General features: G+C 47.9%; 1 protein-coding gene across 1 annotated transcript in view; it reads right to left on the bottom strand.

Annotated features, from left to right (window-relative positions):
• Positions 1-1,087: 1,087 nt before the first annotated feature.
• Positions 1,088-11,296, bottom strand: part of agbl2 (AGBL carboxypeptidase 2) — a 90,659-nt gene continuing 80,450 nt past the window's right edge. The window contains exons 14-15 of the mRNA XM_063061479.1: positions 3,650-3,757; positions 1,088-1,201 (exon numbers count right to left, since the gene is read on the bottom strand). Of these exons, the coding sequence (XP_062917549.1) occupies positions 1,088-1,201; positions 3,650-3,757 (222 nt within the window). The remainder of the gene's footprint in view (positions 1,202-3,649; positions 3,758-11,296) is intronic.

Raw genomic sequence — 11,296 nt, 5'->3', positions numbered from 1 at the left:
TGTCTTCAGTGCAAGCGATAATATCTTCGACAGAGTGCACATCTACAAGGTGTCAATGGGGAAGATCAGAACGAGAGGCTATGTAAAATGGTCACTAAGAACTCAGGAAGGCATGAGAGTGGGATTTGCTTCCACAGGGAGGAATTGATTATTATACACACCTTTAAGAAGCTAGGTGAACACAATATGGGGATGGAGCAGGAGCTTGTTGGGCCAAAGCCTTGTTTCTCTGCTCTATGTTCTGTACAAATACCACCTACTGCAGGGGTTTGTGTGAAGAAAGGATATGTGAGCTTAGTACTTTTCTTGATGTAGAGTTCTGACCCAAGATGTAGACGTTTCCTTGGTCCATAGAGATGTTGCTTGACCTGCTGAGATCCTCCAACAATTAAGTGGCACTCCAGATTTCAGCATCTACATTTCCTTGTGTCTCCTAACAGTTACCTTGTAATTTAATTCTCTCAATTGAGGCCAACTACCTTGGCAGAACAATCTAATAATGCACAGACTGAAGGCAAAAACATTGCAGTTATTTTCATCTGTCTAAGCTGTCAGTGTTTGTATCCTAGGTTCGATAAGAAGCAATAAGTAATTTTAATAGCAGTCATTCAAAGCTCATATCTTAAAGAATAAAAATGAACTTCAATATTGTATAGTGGCCAATGATGATTTGGTAATTTATTTTTAAATACCTAGCTGGTCCATGAATTGAGGGAAGAAAGATGTCGCTGTGCATACCATCGGATACAAGACCAATCGCCACTCCATCAAGCTACTTTATTTTCTCCTTTTACTGAATCCTTGAGCCAGTGTGAGCAGAACTTCTTTCTGCATCAAACCTGTACTGAGAGTGTTGGCTTCTGATGCCTGTGCTGAAACCCATTCATCCTTTTCACTACAGGTATGATATTCGCAGAAAGACTTGGAGCCCTTCGTCAGTCTCTGTCAGGGACTGAACAAGGGATTCCTGCACTCTGGAGACACAAGAAACTGCAGTCATTGGAAACTGGAGTAACTCACAAAATGCTGGAGGAACTTAGCAGGTCGAGCAGAATCGACGGAGCGAGTGGACGGTTGACATTTTAGGTCAAGGCTCTCCTTTTCCACACTGATACTGGAAAATCTTACCATACTTGTGCCCTGGAGTAGCATTGTGCTGCCTGCGCAGGTAAGCCGTGGACATTGCCTCAAGCCAAGCAGCCTACGAAGGTAGAGACACATCCGTCAGAGGTGCGCTAATACTGTAGCATTGTTTTAAAGTCACAAACAACAGCAGGAGACTGACCCAGAGTCACAGGTTCGAATCCCACCCTGGTAGTTGGGAATTTAAATTTAAGTAAATAAAAAAAAATCTTAAAAAATAAGAAAACTATTTAGTACAGTGACAATTACTAGATAGTTAGATAGTTGTTCGTGGGTCATGAGGGCCCAGAAGTCTGATATACTGTACTTGAATGGGTGACTCTATAACTGCCTTCTCACATCCGTGAGATATATGAGCAGAATTAGCTCGTTTACTTGGCGTACCCTGAATGTTTAGGTCCAGCTGTGATCTTCTTTCAGTGAATACTCTGCGATGCCCACAATGTTGCACCTACCAATCTCCAGCTAATATAATCTCAGTTTTGTATACTCATTTTAGAGATGGACAACAGATACCAGCAATGCCCAGGTCCCATAAGCATCTGAGTGATAGGAACAGAGCTGGTTAACCGTATCAAAGAGGCCTTACACGGGCACACCAAGAGTCAGGAAGTACTGGACATACATTTTGTGGTATGCGAGAGTATGCAGACCGGTAAGTGCCCCTTAACGGATGTCTTTACAACTGATTGTGCTGGATCATCTGCAATGGATCTTGCTGTGCACAAACCTGTGCTGCCTGCTTTGAGACAGTCATGATGCCTCAAAGCTGAGGAGCAGGCTTGTAGAATGGCTAGGCTTCAGGGAGGGTGGAGAAGTTCCCGTTCAGTAACTTTGTGTGGTCCAAACTCTGAAAACTGCCGTGCAGCACTGTTTTCCTTAAACCTTCAATCACAGACCTGTGTCTCGTGCTCAAGGCACGACAACGGTGGACGAAGTGGGAGCTGCAGGCAGACTGGCCGAGATAGAATGACAGCAACAGAGAGCACCGTCTCTGTGCCTGGAGGTGGGTTCACCTGAAATCAATCTCAATGCACGTGGCCCAGAGGAACCAGATGCAATAGAGAAAGGTTGGGGAGTTGGGTGTGCTGGAGAAGTTGAGAGCAGAATCAGTCTGTTCACTAGGAGTTGGGGTACCTCCCACATTCTGTTCACTATGAGTTGGGGTACATCCCACGATCTGTTCACTAGGAGTCAGGGTACACCCCACGGTCTGTTCCCTAGGAGTCAGGGTACACCCCACGGTCTGTTCCCTAGGAGTTAGGGTACACTGCACAGTCTGTTCTCACGGAGTTGGGTACACTGCACAGTCTGTTTAGTAGGAGTCGGGGTACACTGCAGACTGTTCACTAGGAGTCAGGGTACATTGCACAGTCTGTACACTAGGAGTTGGGGTACACAGCACAGTCTGTTCACTAGGAGTTGGGGTACACTGCACAGTCTCTTCACTAGGGGTTGGGGTACACCCCACAGTCAGTTCACTAGGAGTTGGGGTAGACTGCACAGTCTGTTCTCTAGGACTCGGTTACACTGCACTGTCTGTTCACTAGGAGTCAGGGTACAACCCACAGTCTGTTCACTAGGGGTTGGGGTACAGCCACAGTCTGTTCACTAGGGGCCAGGGTACATCCCACAGTCTGTTCACTAGGAGTCGGGGTACACCCACAGTCTGTTCACCAGAAGTCGGTGTATACACCACAGTCTGTTCAACTAGGAGTTGGGGTACACCCACAGTCTGTTCACTAGGAGTCAGGGTACACCGCACAGTCTGTTCACTAGGGGCCGGGATAGACCCACAGTCTCTTCACTAGTTGGTGTACACCCACAGTCTGTTCACTAGGAGTCAGGGTACACAGCGCTGTCTGTTCATTAGGAGTCGAGGTACACCACAGTCTGTTCACTAGGAGTCAAGGTACACCGCGCTGTCTGTTCACTAGGAGTCGGGGTACACCGCACAGTCTGTTCATTAGGTACCGGGGTAGACCCACAGTCTCTTCACTAGGAGTTGGTGTACACCCACGGTCTGTTCACTAGGAGTCAGGCTACACCCCACAGTCTGTTCACTAGGAGTTGAGGTACACTGCACAGTCTGTTCACTAGGAATCGGTTTACACCCACGGTCTGTTCACTAGGAGTCAGGGTACACTGCACAGTCTGTTCACCTGGGGTCAGAGTATACCCACAGTCTGTTCACTGGGAGCCAGGGTTCACCCCATTGTCTGTTCACTAGGAGTTGGGGTACACTGCCCAGTCTGTTCACAAGGGGTTGGGGTAGACTGCACAGTCTGTTCACTAGTACGTACCACTGTCTGTTCACTAGGAGTTGGGATCTTTTGATTAGGGGTTGGTGTACACACCACTGTCCATTCACTGGGGATCGAGCACAACCCAACACCCATGTAGTGGTGGTTGTGGTATACCACAGTGTCCACTCTCTGAGTGACAAGATGTGTTGTTTTGTGGGGGGATTTGATCCTACAGCCTGAATTTGGTTCCAAAAATATACCTTGTTTTTGGTGTCCATACTACAGATGTCTGATAGTCCACTTGTGTGGCTGGGTATCCAGGGCTGTGGCTTCAGAACTTGGTCCCTGTGTCTGTGCTGCAGCTGAACCTAGGGACAAGATCAGACAAGTCATGTCTCCAGCCGACTGTCATCTCTCTTTGTGGAAAACAGTCACCCACCACACCCATGTCTCACAGAGACAGCAGTCCACGGACATGTAAACAGCAGAGGGATTGCTGCCTCTCCCACTGCTTCAGGCATTGAGTTCCAGAGCTCAGCAAAATCTCATCTCTCTCTCATCAATCCAACATTAGGGAGAGTGAACAGGAGATAGAGAGGAGCTACAGGGAGTTAGTCACCCCAAGGCTGCAGGAGTCAGATAAGTGAGTGATGGTCAGGGAAGCGAGGGAAAGAACTCAGATAGTAGAGGGCACCCCTGTGGCCATCCCCTTCAGTAATCGTAATCTCGTTTTGGATGCTGTTGAGGGATTTGACCTGACAGAGGTTGACCACGGTGATCGGGTCTCTGGCACTGAGCCTGGTTCCATGATGCAGAAGGTAGAGAAGAAGATGAGGAATTCGGTAGTCATAGGGGATTCCATAGTGAGGGGAACAGACAGGACGATCTGTCAGCCTGATAGAGATACCCACATGGCATGTTGCCTCCCAGGTGCCAGGGTACGGGGATGTCTCAGATCGGGTGCAGAGTATTCTGAAAGGAGAGGGTGAACAGCCAGAAGTCTTGGTACACGTTGGTACCAATGACATAGAGAGAAAAAGGGAGGAGGTCATGAAGAGAGAATTCAGGGAGTTGGGTAGGAAGCTGAAAGGCAGGTTCTCCAGGGCAGTATTCTCAGGATTGCTGCTTGTGCCATGTGCAAGTGAGTGCAGGAATAGTGCATGATCAGGCATATTAATATGTGGCTGAGAGACTGGCGTAGGGGGCAGGGATTCAGATCCCTGGATCATTGGGGCCTCTTCTTGGGGAGGTACGACCTGTACAAAAAGGACTGGTTACATCTGAACCCAAAAGGGTCCAATATCCTGGCACAAACAGAAGGAAATCTGCAGATGCTGGAAATTCAAGCAACACACATCAAAGTTGCTGGTGAACGCAGTGTTCTGCTGTATTCACCAGCAACTTTGATGTGTGTTGCTCCAATATCCTAGCAGGCAGGTTTAGTAGAGCTGTTAGGGAGGATTTAAACTAATTTGGTAGGGGGATGGGAACCAGAGTGATAGGGCTGAGGAAGGGGAAAACAGAAATAAATCAAAGATAGCATGCAATGAAGATGATAGAAAGAATAGGCAGGAGATGAGGCTTAATCAAAGCCAGTGGCATGAGTTACAGGGCAATAGAGGTGTGGTGCAGTTAAAACAGAAAGCAACAAGTACTAGACTGAGAGTGTTGGATTTGAATGCCTGCAGCATAAGAAATAAAATGGACAATCTTAAAATTCAGCTACAGCTTGGCAAATATGACGTTGTGGCCATCTCTGAAACTTGGCTAAAGAATGGCTGCCATTGGGAGCTGAACGTCCAAGGATATACGGTGTATCAGAAAGATAGTTTAGTGGTGTGGCTCGGTGTATAAGAAATAATATTAAATCATTGGAAAGAGATGACGTAGGGTCTGAAGGTATAGAGTCTCTACGGGTTGAGTTAAGAAATGGCAAGGGTAAAAGGATCCTAATGACAGTTGTATACAGACCTCCAAACAGCAGCCATGATGTGGATTACAAGTTACAGTAGGAGATAGAAAAGGCATGTCAGAAAGGCAATGTCATGATAATCGTTGGGGATTTTAACATGAAAATGGATTGGGAAAACCAGGTCAGTATTGGACCTCAAGAAACAGAATTTCTAGAATGTCTAAAGGATGGCTTTTTAGAACAGCTTGTTGTTGAGCCCACTAAGCGATAGGCTGTGCAATGATCCAGAGCTGATACGAGAGCTTAAGCTTAAGGAACCCTAAGGAGAACAGTGATCACAATATGATTGAATTCACATTGAAATTTGAGAGGAAAAAAATAAAATCCAATGTGTCGGTATTTCAGTGGAATAAAGGAAATTACAATGGCATGAGAGGGGAACTAGTTGAAGTTGACTGGAAAGGGACATTTGCAGGAAGGACAGCAGAGCAGCAATGGTTGGAGTTTCTGCAAAACGTCTTTGGGTTCTCACTAAAATCCTGGTGCTAAAACCTGGCAGTCAATTAGCGGGATGATCCTGAAACCATTAATGGGGCCACATTAGCTATCCATACTCTGGAGAGTTAGAGCATCGAAATTCCAGAAGCAGGTATGGTCGGGTGCAAATCGCTTGGAGAGACAGTGTTGGTAGCCATGGATGAGAGTCGGATCCAAGATGTCCTTTTCAGGCACCCAGCGCATCTCCTCAGGTTTGAACCCTTGGCCTTCTGCTTTGGAAAGAGTGGCACAGAATACCCAAACTGGCATTTAAACGATGAATTCTTTAAGGTGTTGTGGGTGACCTGTGTCCACATCAAATGGTCGCACCACTCCTCAGGCCTTTCTGAGGCCAGGTACTTAAAGTTTGTTCCAAATCTTGGTGGACGTGCTGCGTCTGGCTGTTAGACCGCAGGGGAGACTCAGTGGAAAGACTCGCTGTTGTCCCATTCCCCTTACAGAACACCCTCAGAAACATGGTGTGAATTGTGGACCATGACAATCTCCACCGGGAATCCGTGGATCATGAAGACCTGGTTCAGGACAATCTCAGCCCTCTCCACCTCAGATGGTAGCTTGTCCAAGGCAATGAATTTGCAGACCTTCAAAAACTGATCAACAATTACCATGATGACAGGCAGAAGACCTGTGACGAAGTCCATGGAGGTGTGTGTCAATGGTCGGTCTGTCTGGAACCGGGTAAGGGTGGAGGAATCCTTGAGGGTGCGTATGGGGCTCCTTGTTCCGAGCACACACCTCACATGGCTGCACAAATTGTCCAACCTCTTTCACCGTTCCAGGTACCTTCTCCTGATGAAATCAAGGGTTCAGGTGATTCCCAGGTGAGTGATCATTCGCGATGAATGTCCCCAATGGAGTACCTATGGTCTGACGGAACCTGGGACACACAGACACCCTGGAGGACCATTCCCGGGACCTTCCCCCTGCACCTGGGCCTTGTGAACAAGTTCATCAATTCCCCAGCAGACTGGCGTTATCACCTCGGCCTGGAGAAAAATGATGTAGGCTGCTCCCCTCTTTTGGGTTCATCAAACTGACGAGACAAGGAGTCAGGTTTCTGGTTCCTTTGACTCCGGTTGATGGGTCAGGACAAAAATTAAAATGGTTAAAGAAATGAGACCACTTGTCCTGCTGGGAATTCAGTCTTTTGGCCTCTTGAATATAAGTCTGGTTCTCGTGGTCAGTCCAAACAATAAAAGGGTTCTTGGCCCCCTCAAGTCAGTGACGCCATTCCTCTGAGGCTAACTTAACTGCCAGTAGTGCCCAATTCCCAATGTCACAGTTTCTTTCTGCCAAGGATTGGAGAAAAATGCACGTGGGTGCAGTTTACTGTCCGAAGGTGACCGTTGAGGCAACAGTATGCCCACTCTGATGTCTGAGGCGTCCACCCCCACGATGAAGGAAAGATCCAAATTAGGTGAAACCAGGATGGGAGCTGAAGTGAACCGCTATTTGTGTGCTGCAAAAGCAGCCTCCGTTTCAGTAATCCAAACAGAAGGGCCTGCGGATTTCTTAGCACTGTCAGCAGAGCTGTCACCGAGCTGAAGTTCCTGATGAACCCCCAGCAAAAGTTAGCAAACCCAGGAATTATTGGATTTGTTTGACACTGGATGGTGGTGGCCAGTCTCCGACTGCCTGGGTCTTAGTAGGGTCCATCCTGAGACTGCCATTGGAGATGATGAAACCCCAAAATGAAATGGTAGTCATGTGAAATTCAGACTTCTCCAGCTTAACACAAAGTCCATGGTCTAGAAACCTCTAAAAATGTCCCTGATGTGACTGATGAGCTCCTCCATTGTCTTCAAGAAGATTAGGATATCATCCAAGCAGACAAAGGCATACTTGTGGAGAGTATCTCAGAGCTTGTCGTTTAAAAACTGCCGGAACATTCACAAGACCAAAGGGCATAACCAGGTACTCCTAGTGTCCCATCAGTGCACAGCAAGTGGTCTTCCACTCATTGCCCTCCTTTAAGCGGACCAGATTGTATGCACTCTGCAAGTCTAGCTTCATACCCCTCAGGGAATCTCGAAGGCAGTATTCACGAGTGGAACAGGGCAACGATTCTTGACTGTTACAGTTGAACCCTCTTTAATCAATGCATAGCTGCAGGTTCCCATCGTCCTTTTGTATGAAGAAGTCTGAACCGGCTGGTGAGGTAGAGGGCTGAACGTAGCCCATAGCAAGAGCATCCTTTATGTACTCCTCCATAGTGCTTCTCTCTGGGCTTGAGAGCACACACAAATGACCCTGTGGAGACAAGTACCAGGCAGCAGGTCTATAGTGCAGTCATAGGGTCGGTGTGGTGGAAGAGTCGAGGCTTTTCCCTTGTTAAAGACTTGTTCCAAGTCCTTGTAAATAGAAGGAACTTCGACTGGTCTGGGCCTTGCAAGTTCCTCAGAATATTCCTTCAAGGGTGACTCTTGAGGCTTCTGAAGTGGCAGGAGTGGTCTGACAGAACTCAGAGTCTCTGCCTTAGGTTTACTAGACTCCTTTGTTGAACCAGTAGCTGAATCAGAGTCCAAATCCTCATCCGTCTTCTCAGGCAACAGCAACGAGGTGTTACAGGTGGTCCTTGCACCCCTGGGAACGGACTCCAAGGGTCTGCATTAGGAGTCTTTCCTTTAGTTGGGACCTGGCGGCTGGATCCCTTAGGCTTTGCTGCAGAGTTCCTGACTCCTTGGGCACCTCCTTGGTCTTCACCTGAACTAGAGATTCCCTCTCTCCAGTTCCAGCAAGCCCCCGACTAGACAGGATTGGGACTCACACAGTTCTGTTGGCTGCGACCTGCTTGTCCGTCTTTGAGGGCAGGATTAGGCTTTGGGTTTCCTAACACTGAAGTCTGCCCCTTGTTGAACATGTTTTTGAATATCAATTTCTCAATTATCTGGTAATTGCACCCCTTCCCTTTCTTCCATGTTCTTCTACCTTCTCCTATCAGGTTCCCTTCCCAGCCCTTTATTTCTTTCACCTATCAGCTTCCCAGCTCTTTACTTCACCCCTCCACCTATCACCTACCACCTTGTACTTCTTCCTCCCCTTCCTCCACCTTCTTGCTCTAACTGCTCATCTTTTTTTTCCAGTCCTGATGAAGGGTCTCAGTCTGAAATGTCAACCATTTACTCTTTTCCATAGATGCTGCCTGGTCTGCTGAGTTCCTCCAGCATTTTGTGTGTGTTGCTTGGATTTCCATCATCTCTAAATTTCTCGTCTTTCTGCCCTCTTGTTGGCCATTGGTCTCAGGAGAGTCTGGGGGAGGGGGTCAAACCCCCATGGCCCAAACATACCCTCTTACAATGACTGGGCCAAGCAATGATTCTTCCTTCCTTCCATTTCACAGAAAGGTTATGCTGGGACAGCCAAGGGTGCCCGAGGATCAGAGGAGAGTCAATGATGTAGAAACTAATGTCCTCTGCGTGATCCTCAATCCTCATCTGCAAGACCAATGTCTGTTGTTGGATCTACCCAAAACCTAGTGGATGGCCATCCAAGACAGTTGCAAAACTGGACTGGCTCAACTTTTGAAGCAGTCTATTGAGCCAACAGGTGGTCTCCAAGTCCAGGAAATTACCAGCTGCCCCAGAGTCCACAAAAGCCTTCACTTCTCTTCAGTTCTTATCCCAGGAGATCTCCACCTTGAGCTTGATGCCAGAATCCATAGGGTTGGGAGTGGTGTCGCAGTCCTCCCGGCACAGGCTGGCCTTAGCAGTTCTCCCAATGGCTGCAACCTTTGGCCAGTCAGCCTGCAGGTGACCTGTCCCCCCACGGTAACATCAGCAGCCTGGACTTCAAAGCCGGGACCTCTCATCGGTGGAGAGCCTTGTGTAACAGATTTGCGCGGGCACAACAGGATCTTGAGCAGATTATGACTGGTTATGGTTGGGGAATGGTCAAGACATACTGGGGTCAGGCTTGGACTAGCCTCCTTCGACCTCTCGAGGTAGTCTCACTTACAATCTGCCAGACAATTATCGAGACAAATGGACTGGTCAATCAGAACCTCCAAGTCCTCTGCTGGCTCTCTCAAGGTGAGGGCATCTTTCAGCTCATCTCAGAGTCCATAGCGGAACAGAATGGCTAAGGCCTCCCCATTCCTGCCACTGTCTTGGGTCAAGGTCTGAGACTCGATAGTGTAGTTGGCCACTGACAGTCTGCCCTGTCATATCTTCATCAGATGGTCCAAGGCTCGGTTTCCTCCAGGAACACCTTCCTCATGGTGGCTATGAATTCCTGGGAATCCAAGCATATCTCCCAATGTGCGGTGGGCCAGGCCAGGGATTTCCCAGTCAGCGAGAGATAATGAAGGCCACCTTTCTGTGCTCAGAAGGGAACTAAGACGGCTGGAGTTCGGACACTAATGAGCATTGAGTGAGGAAGCCGTGGCAAGAACCTGGGTCACTGTTGAATTTCTCCATGGTCAGAAGATGTACAGCTCTGCAGAGCGACTGACAGGCTCACCCGATTGACTCTGACTTCCTCCTTGCAAAGGTTGACCAAAGGCAACCTGGAGATCGTGCAACTCCAGGCTGTGTCTGGAAATCCTCTCCTCTGGACACAGCAGATGAAAGACTCTGATATCCTGTGGATCCATGTTGGCTCAATTGTATTGTGACCAGGATGGTTTGGACCCAAATGCTGGAGTATCCGAGGCTAGGATTGAGACACTGGAAATGGAATGAGAACTGAGCACTAAACAAGACACTAGACAATATCTCTAGTTGAGCACTGAACCTTAGTTCAGGTGCTCCTTAAATACTGAAATCCTAGCGCCAAAACATGGCAGCCATTCAGCAGGGCAGTCCTGAATCCTTAAAGGGGCAACTCCAGCTATCCATACTCTGGAGAGTTAGAGCGTCAAAATTCCCGAAACTGGCACAGTTGGGTGCGTGTGGTAACATAAACAGCCAAAACAGTAAACAACTGACAGCTACAAACCTGCATCTCAATTGGAAACTCTGCACTCCTTTCATATCTAGTTGTGATCAGTCATCTACAATGAAATGGTTAACAAAAGGAGAAGGCTCCAGGAACGTACCCCTCCTCAGTGATGGCAGGGCTCAGTATATGACTGGTTAAAAACTACACACTTACAATCCTCTTCAGCCAGAAGCAAAGAATGAGTGGTCCACCTCAGCTTCCTCTAGAGATCACCACCATCAGAGCCAACTCGATTCACTCCATGTGATGTCAGAAACGGCCAAGAGCACTGGATACAGTAAAGGCTATGAGACCAGACAACATCCCAGCTGAGCACTGAACAATAGACACAAAACACTGGAGGAACTCAGAAGGTCAGGCAGCACAGAAGGAAGAAAATAAAGAGCTGACGTTTTGGGCGAGACACTTCATCAGTTCCTTCAACATCTTGTGTGTGTTGATCCAGATTTCCAGCATCTACAGTGTCTCTGTAGCACTGAAAACCTGTGCTCCAGAAGAC

This window comes from Mobula hypostoma, chromosome 11 (genome assembly GCF_963921235.1).
Source record: "Mobula hypostoma chromosome 11, sMobHyp1.1, whole genome shotgun sequence".
Classification (NCBI taxonomy): Eukaryota; Metazoa; Chordata; class Chondrichthyes; order Myliobatiformes; family Myliobatidae; genus Mobula; species Mobula hypostoma.
This window is presented reverse-complemented; position numbering and strand designations above follow the sequence as displayed.